The 19,647-nt window shown below is 39.4% G+C and overlaps 1 protein-coding gene across 1 annotated transcript; it reads right to left on the bottom strand.

Annotated features, from left to right (window-relative positions):
- Positions 1-43: 43 nt before the first annotated feature.
- On the bottom strand, positions 44-19,403 carry LOC127445833 (protein FAM171B-like). The gene is made up of 8 exons (XM_051706239.1): positions 19,048-19,403; positions 13,591-13,824; positions 12,485-12,577; positions 12,052-12,204; positions 10,034-10,204; positions 3,106-3,219; positions 2,777-2,900; positions 44-2,547 (listed from the first exon to the last, which is right to left on the bottom strand). Exons 1-8 carry the CDS (start codon positions 19,232-19,234, stop codon positions 1,323-1,325), a joined length of 2,301 nt encoding a protein of 766 aa, XP_051562199.1. The 5' UTR covers positions 19,235-19,403; the 3' UTR covers positions 44-1,322.
- Positions 19,404-19,647: the final 244 nt, after the last annotated feature.

Raw genomic sequence — 19,647 nt, 5'->3', positions numbered from 1 at the left:
AGTTTAATCTATTTTTGTTTTATCCAGTTTATTATGTTCTGAACAGTTTTGGGTAAATAAAACTCAGTATTTTTGGGTTAGTACCTTTATTAAATGTGCACAAAAAGGCAGATTACAAGCTGTATTGTAAAGCATTCATGAAATGGCTCATGAGCCATTTAAACCATTGTGTTGAGAAGTCATTAAACATATTACAAGTAATTAAATAATCAATGCTACAATATAACATAAATTACTTTAAAAACTTTTAGTTGACACAAAAAATCTCTATCAGTCATACATAATTTTAAAATGTGAAACTTAGTTTCTCCTCCTAAATTCGATTTATTTTAATTTGCTGCCTGACAACAAACTAGCGTCTCATTGTAGCTGTCAATAATAAATAGTCAGTTACAATAAATGGTCTAAAATAACAAAGCTACAAAAGATCCAACACATTCAATACATGAGTTGATAATGATTTGTTGTAAATTCGTGAAGAAATATTTCACACAAAACACATTAGCACAAGAAACATCTTAATATGCTAGGTTCATGGCCTTGCAATACAAGGCATAACCTGAGACATATCTTCAATGTTTATAGGTACTACATTCTGACACATGAAAACATTGAATGGTAAAAGCATCACAATGGAAGGCATGCAAACATGACTAGTAATAATATATTAAATTAGCACAGTGCGTCAAAAAAGCATATGACCTTAAAGGCCCTCCAAAAACCCAGAAAACACTGTGTCTATGTAACACACTGGTGCATTGGAGCATATAGAGTGCTTAGATTTGTTTTATGATGACAGTGCTCAGTTTTTCACAATTTTATTCTATTATTGTATTATATTCATGGCACTCTTTGGCAGTTCCTTGTGTATTACATTGAATACATGAAGATCTGAGCTGAAGAACAGAAACTGATTTCCAACAAGTCAAGCAATCCAAACTAATCACATTTAAACTGCTGTTTTAAAATGCAGACTCATCACGAGCACTGGAGTAGTATAGTGGGTACAAGCATTGTGCTCATGGGGCAACAGATGTTTAAAAATATGTACTTATATACATCATTTTACAATGTACTTCTGAAGGTAAACAAATATGTTCTTTCAAAGTAGTTTGTAAAAACACATCATATAGTATGGTTGTGAAATTGTGTACAAATTAACAGCAAAAATGTTGGATACAGCCAACTTAGAATTAACTTGGAGCTGCGGCAGGATAAGACCTTATGAATTAACCATTCTTCCTGGTGTTTATATAATAAGGCAATTTGTTTAAAACCAATTTTCAGACACCAAAAAGCTACAGTTACACCAGGTTATTCAGCTAGTGTTTCAGTTGTGGTCCCTCCTCCCTCATATATCTAGATGTCTTCTTTTCTGGCTTCTTGTCTCGAACCTTCCGCAGCCTCCGTGGTGGAGGGGTAGATTTGGATTCACTAGAGGTGTCCCCTGGATCCCTGTCCTCTGGGATGTTGGGAATGGCTGCACTGCTGCCCTCCAGTGTGTTCCTCCGGGACACATCCTCAGGACTCCCAATTTCACTGCTGCTCAAGTCCTGCTCCTGATTTCCGCTTATTTTGGCCATACTAGCACTCGAGGGCTGCTCACTTTTCCGTGGAGGCTGCTGCAGCTCGTTCATGTCCACTCCAGAATCCAAGCTTGTGTCATTACTGCTGCCTGGACGATGCCTTCCCTGAAGCTCGATCACAGAGTGACGAACTTGGCCCACTGGTTTACCATCCAGAGATACAAACCAGGCCCGGGGTGGGTGAATAGAGGGCTTTCCTTTGGAAAGCTCCAACAAGGTTTGCTCCGATATTCCCTGCAGTTCCCCTCGAAAAGGCCCCATTCCAGCTGCTTCGTTCAAGGTTCCCGGGACAGACACGGATTCCAGGAGATGACTGTAGCGGCCCCATAGGCCTGGGTTAACGGCTGCTGCCTGCGCTCCTTCCAGAGCCTGCTGCTCATCGCTGTCTTGCTGCGGGACTTTAGGCAGCGTCTGTGTGAAACTGTCTTTTAAGTTCCGCTCTGTCTGAGCTCCGTGCTCCATGCCGTTCCGCGGGAAAGTGGCGCATCTGCTTCCAGAAGGGTCAGGCTGTCCCTGGGAATTAAAGAGCTCTGGGGCCTGTACAATAGCCACAGGCTGGTTATAGATATGGAACAGCTTGTCTTTGAAAATGACATTGTCTGCAATGTCCTGACGTGAGGAATTCTGTTCCAATTTCTCTCGAAGCTTTGCCACTTCATCACTATTAACATAGAGATTTGTCACTGGGGCTCTAAGGCTTTCCAATCCCACAGCTCCAATGTTCTCATACAGATTACCTACTGGCCGACCAACATTTTCCACATAAATGTTGTAGCTTGCTTGGTGTCGTGGGGAGTCTGATGATTCATGGCCTCTTGCAGCCAGTGAATAAGACCGGTCACCATTACGAAAGAAATGTTCTTGAGCCTCATCGGAGTTGGTTGAGGTGGTCTGGTCTTTCTTAAGTACTGTGAGCCTGGTGGAATTCCATCGCCTTCTTCCAGCCTCATGGTTTAAATCTCTGTAAAATGAAAATTGAAAGGATTGCTACATACTTCGATGATCACTAGGGATTTTTAACTGCCCCATGACATTAAAGAGTGAGATGAATCAGAGAACGCATTTGATTCTCTGGCTACCATGAAATAAACATATTTGTTCAAATGAGATTAGTCATGCAATTGTGTAACTCAGTTAGTATTTATAAGATACTGATACAGTGATGTTTGCATAGTTAAATGAACTCTTACCTGCAGTGAAATACAATCACAGATAAAAATCCAATGACTATTACAAGAGTTCCTCCCAAGATACCCACAAGAAGGTATGTGTGGTAGGAAATGAAATCCATTGAGCTTGCATGTCCCATATAACCTAGATTTACACAAACAGAAATCTGGTTACAGGGCTGCAAATTAATAGGAGAAGAAAAAGACACCTATTTGGATTTCACCATAGACACCATAAATGAAAATGAAATGCATTCTGATGCTTAGTTTAAACAGTAATGCATGGCCTGATGAGTGAGTTTTTACTGTACTTATTTTAATTACAAATGTTACATTTCCCCGACTCTTACCTGAGGATGGTGCTGGGGCAGCAATCCAGTTGCCAAGATGAGGTGCTACGTAAGTCCAGACCAGGCCATTTTTGTCCATCCGAACTGTGCCTACACCTTTATTCACCCAGGTGCCTGTAATAAAATAACTTATTTATGGCTTTTTTTGGACACAGTGCTAAATTTAAAGACTCCTTACCCTGGTAAACTTGATATAAAAGCATAAATCTCTAAATTATGCATAAGAATTGCAGAAACTAATTAATTAACTAATTTGTCATTCAGCAAATAGTTTAATCCAAAGTGATTTAGGGCACTTTCAAACTACAACATTTGGTGTGGATTCAAAAATGGCATGAGTTTGTTTAATTGGTGTGAAAGCTGTTTTCTAAATTTAGGTGGGCACCAGCACACCCCACTAGAGTCCACTTGAAACGGTTGTTTGGGGTATGGTTCATATGGACTTTAGTATGGTTTGTAATCTGGTAGGGCAGCAATCTAGAGCAACCTGCAGAAGTGAACCTCTACTGATGCGGTATAATTTGCCTATTTAAGAAATATCACACAAGCAAGAGTGTTGTTCCGTATATCAGCAAGGCTGGTAATGCCTGTTTTTTTTACTTTCAAGAAACCAGCTCAGTAAAAGACAATGCAGATGCTCTCTAATGGTATTTCATGTGCGAAAGAATCAGTGCTTTTGAAAAAAGAAATTGTACAAACCGTTTTTGTTCACTTCCATTGTTTCGGTCATGAACAACCCTGAGTCTGTGATTCAAAAACTCCGCAACCTAACCCAGGCCCAACAGGACCCGAGAAACCACCGAGTTTTGGGCCAGGTTCGGGTCAGTTTTTCAAGTATGACTTCGGGTTCTGGTCGGGTTTGGGTTTGTAATTAATGATAAAAAATAAACAGGCCTACCAACCTTGTTTCGCCCACATATGAGTTAGGGGCCGTTCACACTGAACATGTTTTTGCATGCATAATGTAAATGAAAATGGGACTCATCGGACCAGGCAACATTCTTCCACTGCTCCAAAGTGCAGTTCTGATGCTCACGTGCCCATTGTAGGCGCTTTCGACGGTGGACGGGTCATAATGGGCACTCTGACCCTCTGTCTCTCTGTTTCTTTAGTGTCTCGCAGAGGTCTGGCACATTTTTAGACACCGTGTCAAGTTGAAAAGAACTTTAACATGCTAAAATTCATGTTGAGACACCTGTGTTCTGTTTTATTCATTGTGCTATGTCTAGCTTGTTTTTAGCAGAGGTGTCATAAAGATTCAATGTTCTGAACATGTTCAGGCTGCAAAGATGACTTTATGTAACTATTACATTGTTTCACATTATTCCAAATTGTACTGCACCAAGCAAAGTTTTAGCTCTTAAACAGTAAGCCAATGTTTTTTTTTTTCCTTCTGCTCTGGTGTGCTAAGGGGCCGCTGTGCCTTTTTGTATATTTTTACTGGTAGAATACTGTTACAAATGTTGCCTATGATGCTTACATTAAATACGGCCTATTGCAACAATACTTGCTAGAAAAATGAATTGTTAAGACAGTGGGCGATTTCAGGTCGGGTTCGGGCTTAAAATACAACAGTACCGTTTGGGCTGGGTAGGGTTGGGCCACATGGTCTCAGGTACGGGTAGGGTTAGGGTAAGGCCCGTGCAGACCTCTATAACATGTAAAAGACACTTTTTGGTTGCCACCTACTGGTGTAAATATGTAATGTCACAAGGATGAGTCAAAATCCCCATATCTAGCTCTCTGTACTGCTTTCATTAATCTGGTTTGGAAAGTCACGAACACAAGCGACTCAAAACAAACAAAGTGTCCCAGGGCTGTTGGGCTGTATATTGACACTCTTGGATTGTCTCTCGTCCAATCAGATTCGAGGAGCAGAACTCACTGCCTGGCCCAAAAAAAAGTCACATACTCGAATATTTTGTTGGATCGGAATATTTGTTTAGCTTTGATTACAGCACACATTCGTCACAACATTTATTTCCGTCCAGAGTTGCATTAATTTTTGGCCAAGATCTTGTTTTGATGACGGGAGAGTCGAACCACTCCGTAAAGTCTTCTCCAGGACATCCCAAAGACTTTCAATGGGGTTAAGGTCAGGACTCTGTGGTGGCCAATTAATGTGTGAAAATGATTCCTCATGCTCACTGAACCACTCTTTCACAATTTGAGCCCGATGAATCTTGGTATTGTCGTCCTGGAATATGCCTGTGATGTCAAAGAAAAAAAAATCCTGGTCAAAAGAGGATAACCTGGTCATTCAGTACATTCAGGTAGTCAGCTGACTTCATTTTATTGCTGAAGCAACCCCAGATCATAGCACTGTCTCCAGAGGCTTGTACAGTGGGCACTATGCATGACAGGTGCATCGCTCCATGCACTTCCCTTCTTACCCTGACGCGGCCATCGCTTTGGAATTGGGAAAATCTGGACTACAGATCAGACCACATTACCTTTTTCCATTGTTCCACAGTCCAATGTTTATGCTCCCTAGCAAATCAAAGTTGTTTTTTCCAATTAGCCTCACTAACAAGTGGCTTTCTTTTGGCCACACAGCTGTTTAGTCCCAATCCTGTAAGTTCTCGTCGCGTTGTGCATGTGGAAATGTTCTTAATTTCACTATTAAACATAGCTGTGAGTTCAACTGTCGATTTTTTATGATGTGACTTCAAGCATTTTGGTGATCTCCGATCGCGATCATTCAAGATTTATTTCCGACCACATTTCTTCCACAAAGCTGATGGTTCACAACTATCCTTCCAGGTTTTAATAATGTGTTGGACAGTTCTTAACCCATTTCCAGTGATTTCAGCAATCTCCTTAGTAGTTTTCTTTGCTTGATGCAGGCCAGTAATTTGCCCCTTCTGAAACACAGTAACATCTTTTCCACGACCACGGGACCTTGTCTTCCGACACGTTTAAGAAATGAGAAGCTACACACTGCATCAGTTAGGGTTAAAATAATTTTTGCCAACTGAAACATATTAATTACTGCAGTAATGATCCAATCATAGGCTCTTAAGTATCTGCTTATTTAAATCTAAACTGCAACTTTTTTTGGCCAGGCAGTGTAGTATAATATATTTATCATTGTTACTGAAATCGCCTTCGGTGAGCAGCTCATACTTTTTACATCCCTTGCAATGCCCACACAGCAGACAGACCCAAGTGTCATTCAGTGTGCATTGCATTTTGGCAGTAAAAGGAAGGGGACAAAACCATAAATAAAACATAGAAGGGGTTGTTAACAAGCAGTGGTGCGTGTTTACAGTGGTAAACAGCTGGTGCTAGTAATCACAGTGGCACTCATTTTCCCAGGGTTCATACAGACATCACTGAATGAAAATCAAGTAATTATACAGTAAGTACATTTTCCAGCACCTATTTTTCATTTTCAAGGACTTCACAGAAGAGAAATCTGAGCTTTCATATAATTCTAAGTTCCCTACTTGTATTACAAGTGACGTGAACAATATTTACAAGTCATAAAATCGTAATTACATTCATTCCGACATGGCATGAATGGCCCACTTACAAATGTATAACGCATTATTCATGCGATTATCTAATCAACCAATTGTGTGTGGCACATCAACCATCAGAATGGGGGGAAAAATGTATCTCAGTGATTTCGAATGTGGCATGATTGTTGGTGTCAGACGGGCTGGTTTGAGTATTCCTGTAACTGCTGATCTCCTGGGATTTTCACTCACAACAGTCTCTAGAGTTTACTCAGACTGGTGCCAAGAACAAAAAACATCCAGTGAGTGGCAGTTCTGTGGACGGAAATGCCTTGTTGATAAGAGAGGTCAACGGAGATTGGCCAGACTGGTTCGAGCTGACAGAAAGGCTACGGTAAATCAGATAACCACTCTGTACCGTTGTAGTGAGCAGAATAGCGTCTCAGAATGTACAACACATCGAACCTTGAGGCAGATGGCCTACAACAGTAGAAGACCATGCAGGGCACTTTATTAGGACTGTAGTGTTCCTAATAAAATGCTCAGTGAGTGTATATACTTATATACACTGATTAGCCAAAACATTATGACAATTCACAGGTGAAGTGAATAACGTTGTACATCTCCTAACAAGGCCACATATCAAGGTCTGGGCAGATTAGATGGAAAGCGAACAATCAGTTCTCATAGTTGAATGCAGGAGAAATGGGCAGGAGTAAAGACCTGAGTGACTTTGACAAGGGCCAAATTGTAATGGCCAGACAACTGGGTCAAAGCATCTCTCTGAAACGGCAAGGCTTGTAGGGTGCTCCCGGTAAGCAGTACCTACCAACAGGGGTCCGAGGAGGGACAAACCACAAACCAGCGACAGGGTGTTGGGCGCGCAAGGCTCATCAATGTGCAAGGGCAGTGAAAGCTATCCCGTCTGATCTGAACCGACAGAAGGTCTACTGTGGCACAAGTCACGAAATGATGGTTACGGGAGGAATGTGTCACAACACACAGTGCTTCGCACTCTGCTGCATATGGGGCTGCATACCCACAGACTGGTCAGAGTGCCCATTATGACCCGTCCACCGTCGAAAGCGCCTACAATGGGCACGTGAGCATCAGGACTGCACCTTGGAGCAGTGGAAGAATGTTGCCTGGTCCGATGAGTCCCATTTTCATTTACATTATGTGGATGGCTGTGAATGCCACACTGCACACATTGTTCAGGAATGGTTTGAGGAACATGATGAAGAGTTCAGGGTGTTACCCTGGCCTCCAAATTCCCCAGATCTCAATCCAAGCTGCTGGACCAACAAGACTGATCCACGGTGGCTCCACCTCGCAACTTACAGGACTTGAAGGATCTGCTGCTAATGTCTTGGTGTCAGATGCCACAGGACACCTTCAGGGGTCTTGTAGAGTCCATGCCTTGGCGGGGCTGTGCTACTTTGGCGGCACATGGAGGACAACAGCATAATAGCCAGGGGGTCATAATGTTTTATTATATACATATATACATATACATACATATACATATATATACATATATATACATATATATATATATATATACACATACATATATATATATATATATATATATATATATATATATATATATATATATATATATATATATATATATATATACACACACACACACACACACACACACACAAAACAGTTAGTTCCGGTGTCCTGAAAATATATGCTACCTATCAGGATGTGCTACCAATGCTGTATTTGCATACTTTTAGGGTTGGGGTTTGGGGTAGGGTTAGGGCTTAGTATATCCTCATGCCATATCACACTACATGATAGTTATGCTGGTAGAACATCCTAATAGGTATTATCTGCCTGACAAGATGTGCAACCTAGATTTTTGACACATTTCATGATGTTGTAGTACATACTGACAGGTTCTCCCGTGCCTCCCGACATGTGCTACCAATGTTTTAACTTTACATATCACTGTTTTTACTGCTTGTAGCACATCCTGAGCAGGTAGCACAGATTGTCAGAACACTGGTCCTCGAATCTGATTGGATGAGAGACCTTCCATGAGTACTGATGGCTTCAATGTGTGTATCACTCCGCTTATGTTCATGCCGTTCTAAACGAGTGTAAGAGCAGTGCAGATGTGTTAAGCGCTATCTGTCTCTTTACATTTAATTTTGTAACATTACATATTTTAGCCAGTAGGTGGAGGCAAAAGACCATTTGTGTGTAATATGAACCAGTTGGTGACGTGAAGTGAGTCAGCGTCACTTAAGTGTTTACATTCAACAGCACTCAGTGATCGCTCGTATTACTACTAAAGCTAGGAAACAGCTTTAAATGGGTTTAAACTAACAACTTCAGCATTAAGTCTCAGCACAGCTGAGAGACACAACATTCTGATTAATTACACAAACTCAAGGCGCTTACCTCTTACCGGAGTTTCCACATAGGAGAGGAAGTACTGTTCAAAATGATGGAGATTGCTGTTTCTATAGTGAAGGACGGCTATTTTTCCACTGAGAAAATAGGATGAATTTCACCAAGATGACATTATCTTCAGAAAGCTGACTAACAGACTAACAGGTGATCGCACACGCTCCATCTCTCTACCAACGGCCTGTGGCTGAATCACAGCAGTGCTGATGTATTGCCATATTGCACTCTTGCTCGTGTGATATTGCATATATATATATATATATATATACATACAGTTGAAGTCAGAAGTTTACATACACTTTAGCCAAATACTTTTAAACTCAGTTTTTCACAATTCCTGACATTTAATCGTAGAAAACATGCCCTGTCTTAGATCAGTTAGGATCACTATTTTAAGAATGTGAAATGTCAGAATAATAGAGATAATGATTTATTTCAGCTTTTATTTCTTTCATCACATTCCCGGTGGGTCAGAAGTTTACATACACTTTGTTATTATTTGGTATCATTGCCTTTAAATTGTTTAACTTGGGTCAAACATTTTGGGTAGCCTTCCACAAGCTTCTCACAATAAGTTGCTTGAATTTTGGCCAATTCCTCCAGACAGAACTGTTGTAACTCTGTCAGGTTTGTAGGCCTCCTTGCTCGCACATGCTTTTTCAGTTCTGCCCACAAATTTCCTATCGGATTGAGGTTAGGGCTTTGTGATGGCCACTCCAATACCTTGACTTTGTCTGAATGTGATTACTTTCTTGTTTCCATGGGACCAGAATCCTTGTCTCAGAGGTTGCTACCACAACATGCAGAATCACATCAATATTGGCAGAAGGAAATGTAAACACATTTGAATTGATGCAAAAATGTCCAATGGTGGATGATGCTTGTCAGTAATTTGGTAGAATTGGGATTGATTTCAGGGTACATGAACATTTGAAGGCTACTGTACATGCTGATTTCCTGTGTGATTATGTTGCAGTGAAAGGTATGAAACACAGCTTTAGAATTTGCAAGCTTGCAGTCTTTCAATGCTAAAACTTTACCTGTGGTCATGTCGAATGTCCACGCAGGAAGTGAGTTCGAGGGTCGTAGGTAGGTGTGGTAAGGAAGTGGTACTGTGAGCTGAATGGGTCCTCTGATGTCAACCTCATGTCCATTAGACACTAGTTGGGCAGTGATCATAACCAAGGGGTTCAACTTGACATTCCTGTAACCTGTAGTGGGGGATAAAAAAAAATTATAAAAAAAAAAAAGATTTATTTTACAATTTTCAAAATAATTGTATTGTAAAATTTTATTTTGTGGCCCTGTTGTTAAAAGAATCAATAGTATGTCTGCAATGTGGCATCACATTAGACCTTAATTAAGTCTGGGTGACCAAGCGGCCTGATATTGCCAAATCAATAGCATACTGTAATCAATAGCATTAGCTAAATAAATGCAGAATAAATTCTGAACAGTTGTAGCCTTATTGACTAAAGCTGCCCTTCTATACACTCTGTAGCAACTCAATGTAATAAGCATAATGTAATAAATTTACATAATAAAAGTATTACATTATTGATGTAATAAAATGTTCATAATTTAATAATTTTCTCAAAACGTAATAAAATCTTGAGCTCATTATGTAATAATGTTTTCAGATAACAATAGGTTATAGTATGATAAATGTATTACATTATGAACACACTGTAGCAACTTATAATGTAATCAGTTCATAATGTAATAGCAGTACACATAATGTATGTGGTTTATTTATTTTTTTACAATATAATAATTTTCTCTAAACACAAGTTTTTGAGCACAAAACGTAATTTTTTGTGAACTTAAACATTTTCATAAATTTTTTAATAATTTTGTGATTATGACCTGCTCCATCATTTTGAGTCGTTTTGACCCAGAAACACATTTAACGTTTTATACGCTAAATTAAAAAAAGAAAATTTCCACTTTCTAATTGTGTAATTATTACGTTTCTAATCATTGTTGAGATATAATCATTTACAGTATATGTTTAGCGGGAGGTGTGAATGTTCATGTGTTCTTTGGATGGTTTACTATAAAGGACATCTACTGGATGAAATAAACTGCACACTATGCAACATTCTTTAATATTTTAGTTAATTTATTGACGCTGACTACCACCCCTGGAGCCGCGAGTTCGAATCCAGGGTGTGCTGAGTGATTCCAGCCAGGTCTCCTAAGCAACCAAATTGGCCCGGTTGCTAGGGAGGGTAGAGTCACAGGGGGTATTCTCCTGTTTGACTGGTTCAAACAGACAAAGTCAACGGTAACTCAGATAACCGCTCTGTACAATTGTGGTGAGAAGAATAGAATCTCAGAATGCTATTCTGAAATGCAGGGTGGCACGAGGGGGACCTGCACAATATTAGGCAGGTGGTTTTAATGTTGTGGCTGATCTGTGTATATTAGAAGTAATTTACAGTAATAATAATAACAACAATAATAATAATAAATGCATGAATATTTAAATCTAGTGCATTTCATGGGTAGTTTAAGACTAGATTTAGATTTTTAAAATGTACTGTAAAGGAATACCAATGTTTTTTATGCCTTAAAAAGGATACTATTGTTTTGTTTTGGAAATTATTACAATATGACAAAATTATTACATTTTAAAATGTTTTTGGTGAGTTCATAATGTAATACATTTCTCATAACGTAAAAACCGTTATTACATTATGAGCTCAAGATTTTATTATGTTTTGAGAAAATCATTACATTATGAACATTTTATTACATTAATAATGTAATACTTATTACAAGCCAAATTACTTTTCCAACAATTCCGATATAGAGGATATCCGGAAACTTGGTAAAGTAATGCTTTAGAAAAAGTAAATTAAACAGAAATACTTGCTACACACTCCCTTCCCTTTTACAGATAATTAACATCTGAATGAAAGGTATAGTGTCAGCATTTACTCAAGAAATGTACAATGAAATGACAAGACTTACTGTTAGATTTGCTTGCACCACAGGGTTAGGGTTAGGTACAATAAATTTAATGCAATTCATTCTTTTGACAAATTCATCTTACCTCCTTTACCACTCAGGCTTAGAGTAAAGAAATTGGCTTTTTCTGTAGGCAGGGCTGGAGCTGTCAGATATGCTGACAGCATTGAGATGGTGGTGTTCTCAGACAGTTTGAGGAGGCTTTTGGAAAACTGGACACTTGGTTGAAACATAATATCTGTAATACATGTGAAAATAAATACAGAAAATTACACAGTAGAAATACAACAGAATTGCATTGTGTCACGTAGAACTGTTAAGCTATATGCTCTAAATATCAAATGAAAGAAAAAGGTTTGATCTTCAATCCTGATCTGTGCTTAAGTGCTACATTCATTTTTTTAAGGTACATTTTATTTCACTTTGTAAAACAGCTTTCCATTTCAAAATAGTAAAAACAGTTAGTAGGATAAAATAATAGCTAAGAGTACAAATGTGTTTTATTTTAACTGACATACCAGATGTTTTTCGCGTTATCAGCACAGTATCCTCAAAGAGCCAGATGTTCCCTTGTGTTTGAGGATGCAGAGACATCGTAATGACAGAAAAAACTAGAAAACAACATGAAAACACTCAAAACTCAAATTAGCAACAAATTGCCTCTCATTATAAAGGTTATAGTTTAATTTCTCCAAATGTTTAGAGGTAATTTCTGTTGGTTAGGGCTCAAGCTGGGTGTTAAAGGAATAGTTCACCCAAAAATGAAAATTCTCTCATCATTTACTCACCCTCATGCCATCCCAGATGTGTATGACTTCCTTTCTTCTGCAGAACACAAACTAAGATTTATATCAACTAACATGAAACTAACATTCATACAATGCAAGTGAATGGTGACCAGACCTTTAAAGCTCCAAATATCACATAAAGGCAGCATAAAAGTCATCCATATGACTCCAGTGGTTTAATATATGTCATCTTAAACAATATAATAGGTGTGGGTAAAAATCAGATAAAACTTTTTGTCCTTTTTACTATAAATCTCCACATTCACTTTTACAATCTTCTGAAAGTGAAAGTGGGGATTTCTAGTCAAAAAGGATTGAAATATTAATCTTTTTCTCACCCAAAGAAATTGCATCACTTCAGATTAAACCACTGGAGTCGCATTAATTACTTTTATGCTGCCTTTATGTGATTTTTGGAGCTTCAAGGGTGTGGCCACCATTCACTTGCATTGAAAGCTGAAATATTCTTTTGGTAGAAGAAAGTCAATCATACACATTTGGAATGGCATGAAAGTGAGTAAATGATGAGAGAATTCGCTATAGTGACATCACTGTGGTTCACAGCTTGCTGCCTCACTGTTTTTCTCTCCCTGTTTATTTTTTAATAGTTAAATCCATATTACTCAGGCATATATCAACTACAGAACATTTCTTGCTACAACAGGGAAGAAGAGTATTTGAAGAGGATAAAATGTACAATCTTACGGCAAAAGTTTCATTGGATTAAAAAATATTCAAACAAAGTAACATGATATTGTCTGTGCATAGCAAAATGGCATAACCTGAATAACCTAATAAAATAATAAATAAACACTGCATTTAAAAGATTAACTCACTTGGCATCTTAGTGGTTTTCCAAGGCAACTGGGTGAGTACATAACCCTCCATGCTGGCCACCAGAGTGAGGGTCAGGCCAAGATGGTACAGGACAGTGACAGTGACCTCTCCGTTCTCCAGAGTCTCGCTGGAGTGAATGTTAGATCCATTTACAAACACACTCACCAGAGCTCCTTTCAGGAACCTCTGGGTGGATGCATCCTTCACCCAAACCTTCAGACTCAGGAGTGACTCTAGAGACCAAGATAAGGTTCCATTTTACTTTATAAAAATATCATTGCATAAAAATGTATATGGTGCATACATTTGACTTGAAGCTCCTGATATATGATTCAGATATTAGTATATTTTTCAGATTCAACAAACTAAAAGAAGTTTAAGGTTAACCCACGTTGTGAAAGATCATAACTGAGGTTATTTAGATGAACACGCTGAATGCATAAACAGCTAATTTAATCACTCATTTAATGAACTCATGCACCACTGATAATAGTTTGATGTCAATGCCTGGTAAAACATGTTGGTGACAGTAAAATCTTGTGGCAATTGCGAAGCGTTGAAATAGTAATGACCATCTGCTCAATCAGAGTGATTTAAAAATAGATCAAAGTGCCAAATGTCAGATGAGCACTTCATTGGAATGCTGCTGAGACCATGAAAAACCTTGAAATGCCCCTTTAAAATATCCTTGAATACTGAAAAAGGAGTGAGTGAATCCCCTATTGTTTGTAAAATGCCTTTTTAGATGTCTACTATATGACCAGGATGCTGCAATGGCAGACACTGAGAACCAGACTGAGCTCATAACGGCTAACAGCAAGCACATTTGTAAGCACTGGTAAAAGAAGGCCATGCTATTTGCTTAATAACACTTTAAATACTTTGTGCCATATTAATGGTCACATTATATCAGGGATTATAAACATTAGGGTAAAATGGGGCTAAAGGCACACCTTAAGGAAAATGTGTTTTTTTCTGGTCACAAAGTACAGTATATCAAGATAAAATGCATTTATTTGTATTGAATATTGATGGAGCAACATAATTTGTGTGAAAAGAAATAAAAATGGAAGGTTGTTTTGATTAAAATTCTTTTGTTTCTTTCTTTCTTTTTTTAAAGGTGGCGAGGGACACTTGGGGTAAAATGCCCCCAGGGAGTTTAAAGTGATATTGTGTAAATATAGGGACAACAGTTATAGGGCAAAATTTGTTAACTTAGGCATATACTTATGAGACAGCAAAATGCTTTTGAGTAAAATATTAAGATAATACTTAAAAAAAAAATAATCACTTCAGAAAAGGGTTAATCATTTTCTGTTAATTTCCATTACATTTGGCATTTTATAACATCTCTAGTATTCTATAAACAAATTAATCTCCAGTGTGATTGGATCAGTCAGTGTGGACCCACTTTAAACAATTTTCAGAACAAATCTACAAAATTACAAAATCCATGGCTATGTGGCCAGGATCTCGAAGGGACAGACAGCGGTTGGAGGAGCCCGGCTGGTGGGTTACAGGAGGTCTTATTTGTCGCGCAAACTGGCATACGTCCAGTGCAAGCGTCTAATGTCTAATGAGCACCTAGATGCAGGTCACCCGAGTGGCAAGCGACACTGAATGAGTGACCCCACTGTAGGACGTGCGCCCAATTTGACCGTGGAACAAATAACCTGCCCGCTAGGCATGTGGCGGGGGGACGCGGTGTTTCGTAGCTCAGCACGAACTTTAGCCTCCACCTCCCAGGATACCATGCCCAGCACTCGAGAGGCGGGTAGGATGGTATCCGGTGGGATGGTGGAGGTCTCGATTTCGAAACATCGAGACAGGGAGTCGGGCTTGATGTTCTTAGAGCCTGGGTGACACGAAAGGGTTAAATTAAACCAAATGAAAAATAATGCCCAGAGTGCCTGTCTAGAGTTGAGGCATTCTGCTCTATGGATGTACTCTAGGTTCTTATGGTGAGTCCAGACCATGAAAGGGATCCCTGAACCCTCTTACCAATGATGCCACTCGCCCAAGGCCAACCGGACAGCCAGCAACTCTCGGTTACCGACGTCATAGTTCTGATCAGCCAGTGTTAAGCAATGAGTAAAGAACCCACATTGATGCATCTTTCCATCCGAGGGAGAGTGCTGCAAAAGGACCGCTCCAACAACAACCTCAGACACATCCACCTCCACCATGAACTGACTAGCAGGGTCGGAAGTTATCAAAATAGGTGTGGTTGAGAACCACTCCTTTAGCTTAGAAAATGCAGCTTCAGCCCATGGGGACCAGCAAAAGTCAGTGCAGGTGGAGGTGAGATCAATCAAAGGTGTAGCAAGTTGACTGTAGTTTCTAATGAGAATCCAATAAAAATTAGCAAACCCCAGAAACCTCTGCAATGCCTTGCGAAGACCTGGGGTTGGCCAATCGGTGATGGCTTTTACTTTAGCAGGGTCCATATGCACTGCCTCTGATGAAACAATGAACCCCAGGAACGGAATCGACTGTGTACGAAAAGCGCACTTCTCCACCTTGACCAACAGCCGATTCTCTAGCAGTCACTGAAGCACCTGCCTGACCTGCTGTACGTGGTCCTGGATATTCTGGGAGAAAATCAGAATATCGTCAAGATAAACACAAAACGACCAACCATGTCTCTTAGCATGTCATTTACGAGCCCCTAGAAGACAGCAGGGGCGCTGACCAATCCGAATGGCATAACCAAATATTCTAAGTGCCAGAATCCCCCTTCCTGATTCCGACCACGTGATAAGAATTGCATAGGTCCAACTTCGTAAAGACGGACACCCCCGCAAGAGTTCGAAGGCTGAGGACATCAATGGCAAAGGATAACGATTCTTGGCAGTTCCCCATTCACCAGCCCTTCCGGAGAGGAGCGTGATAACACATACGACCTTCTTCGTGTCGGAGGCGAATGTAGAGGGCTGTAGGGTGAAGAACAGTGAACACTGAGACAGAAAGGCGCTAACGGAACCCGTATTTGACACCACAAACAATAATCTAGCGACGACAGTGAGGGCACACAAGGATTAAGTAGGGAGTGTAATCAGAGTGGAACAGGTGTAGCTAGCACATTAATCAGCGGCATGATCAGCGCCTTCCTGGGAATGATCATTGCTCCCAAATTACCTCAAAATCAAACTTTATACATTGCACACGATGACCTCATGGATCAGGAATATTTTGAAGTGTATAGTGTACTCTATAACTTTTAAAATAACTCCCTTTTTTATTTTTACAATGGCTTTTACACTGGTACTTAAAATAGGCACTGCATGACATGGTAACTTTTACAGAGTGTCTATTTACACTAAGTGCAAATAGCCCATCTTTTTGGCAGAGGCTATTTACACTAACTCCGCCCACCACTGCTCAGACCAAACTCTAGATAGCCATGACAGATTTATTTGGGGTCAACTGCTGATCAAATGAAAGTGGGCATATTTGAATTTTTTGCAATGGGGCAGAGACATTAAACTGGTTAACGGGTTAGACATTTAGTGAATTAAGAGATTGGATAACTAAGTGACTATTTATCAATAGTCTGATGGAAACACAGGATTTTATGACAAACTGTGCCCCCATATATAGCTGTAGTATCTCTGGGTGTTATGACGGTATGTGTATGTGTTGTCACACTGGAGATCCGGGTTTGAATCCCACCCCTTGACATACTTTTTCCCATGTCTCTACTCTTAATATTTCCTATAATACTACTTACAGTAATAAATAAGAGACTCCTCGCAGTGATTTGGTCAAAGTGAAGGTTGGGGAGCTGAGAGAAGGATTTGATCCAGATAAAATTAACCATGGTTTTTCTGTAGTAATATTGTAGTAACCATGTGTTTTGGTGGAAACTATATAGTTCTGATGTAATAACCATGGTGTTACTACAGTAACATGTTGTTGATAGTAGTTAATATTAACCATGTTTAATTTCGTTGTTACTATAATTATATTAGAAAAATACCATGGTGCTACTGTGGTTACTGTAGTAAAGCCATGGTTCATTTTTGTAAGGTAGGGTTAGGGGTTGGTGTAGGGTGTCTGTGGGACTCCAAATAAACATAGTAAAAATGCTGCAGTGATGCCACTATACTGTATGTTAATATTTAAACAGGGGTGTAAGAGTATTTGCCACTATTTGCACTATAGCATCTAACTCTGTTTGCACTTAGTGCAAAAAAATATGCTTTTTGTTGCTTTTTACACTTAGTGAAAATACAGTAACATCTATCGCTATTTGCACTTACTGAAAATAGCCTCTGCCTAACTTTTATGGGATAAATTAAGGTGTACTATTTGTGTGCTACCAGATCCATAATATCTGTAAATAATAAAATATTTAACACAAAGTGGTTTGCTTCAGAAACTGGTGATGTTGAAAGTATGGTTCTGAGTGCAGGACAAAACACAGAGCAAATTTCATTTTACCTTCTGAAACAGACTGGGACCACGTTTTTCTGTAATTTGGATAATGGCACGTAAACGTCTTGGATTATTCTGGGAGTAAAATTATCTTACTTTAAAGGAATATTCTGGGTTCAATACAAGTTAAGCTCAATCGACAACATTTGAGGCATAATGTTGATTACCACAAAAAATCATTTCGACTAGTCACTCCTCTTTATAAAAATCAATAAATAAATAAAAAATCTTGGTCACAGTGAGGGACTTACAATGGAAGTGAATGGGGCCAATCCGTAAACATTAAAATACGGTTTCAAAAGTATAGCCACAAATGACGACAATGCCATAAACCCTGTAATCTCGGTAAATTACGATTTAAACAATTTTACAGTTCAATTAATACATGAGTCTTAACAGAAAACTAATGCAAGCGCTTTTATAAAATTATAAGCTTCACAGTTCTGCTTTTAAACCCTCCAATAATTGGCCCCATTCACTTCCATCGTAAGTCCCTCAGTTTTTGTTTTTTAAAAGAAAAACAAGGCAAGTGGAAATGAATTTTTGTGGTAATCAACATTATGCTACAAATGCTGTTAATTGAGCTTAACCTGTATTGAACCCGGAATATTCCTTTAAGTAATTCTGTCTCAGAACAGCCAAAACAAGGGGTGTTCAAGGATGTTGCTCAACCATATCAGCTATTCACCTTTAAGTAATGCTGTAATGCACAGTGTGAACATGGCTAGCCTGAATAAACACTATAAAATGGGGGAGTCTTCTTCAAATAGGAAAGCATTGCAAAAGAGCTCAAGATGGTTGCAAATAATGGATACATGTAATAAATGCTGTATCCCTACGTTATAAAACAACAATCACAGAAAAGTCCTTTGTTGTCATGTACCCCTTCATGAAAACCTTTCTATTATTTATAAGCACGGCCCATTTAATTGCAGAGCTGGTAAGAGCTGGATGGTGGTGCTGATGCTTGGGATGCAGATGACGCTGAAAATGAAACGACGTGATGCTGTGACCGATACCTGATGGAGGAACCGTCGCATCCCTCTGTCCCTTGAGCGGGGACGTCTGTGTGTCGTTGGCATTGTCCTCCTCCGACGGCGAGGCGAAGCCGTGGGAGAGCACCCCACCCTCCGCTCTCCTCACGCACCCATCCTCGAAGAAAATCAGCACCGCGGCGAGGAGCAGGCACCCCGAAAGATCTGGCATGGCGAGAGGAGGCAGCGCGTCTCAGACATAACGGCACGAAATGACACGGAGAAGGAGAATGTTGTTGTCTTTTCTGTCTTCAGGTGGCTGTGTGTGTGTCATGGGCACATAATGGTTCACGGGTGGACCGATGAATAAGGAGCTGGTGGAGTCAGACTTGTGCGCGCGTTGCGTCATAGCAGGCGAGCGATGCCATCTGCTGGCTCAGTGATTTTCTCTTTGTTAAAGCTTACGCAATTGTTTTTATTTATTTTTTTATGGTTAATATTTGTATATTAAGATAAATATATTAAAATGTGTTTGTACACTAATTAAAAGTATAGGTAAAATAACTAAATATTTGCATATGTAAAAATATATTTTTATGTGTAGGTAAATATTTAAAGCAATAAAAGGCATGAGATTCCATGCTA

This window comes from Myxocyprinus asiaticus, chromosome 9, assembly GCF_019703515.2.
Source record: "Myxocyprinus asiaticus isolate MX2 ecotype Aquarium Trade chromosome 9, UBuf_Myxa_2, whole genome shotgun sequence".
Taxonomy (NCBI): domain Eukaryota; kingdom Metazoa; phylum Chordata; class Actinopteri; order Cypriniformes; family Catostomidae; genus Myxocyprinus; species Myxocyprinus asiaticus.
This window is presented reverse-complemented; position numbering and strand designations above follow the sequence as displayed.

Excerpts from the sequence above, each read along its gene's own strand:
- LOC127445833 (XM_051706239.1), bottom strand. The coding sequence starts at position 19,234 with ATGCCAGATCTTTCGGGGTGCCTGCTCCTCGCCGCGGTGCTGATTTTC. Across the intron at positions 3,220-10,033 it reads GACATTCGACATGACCACAG|GCACCTGGGTGAATAAAGGT; the intron begins GTAAAGTTTTAG and ends ATTTTATTACAG. Across the intron at positions 2,548-2,776 it reads GTGATTGTATTTCACTGCAG|AGATTTAAACCATGAGGCTG; the intron begins GTAAGAGTTCAT and ends TTCATTTTACAG.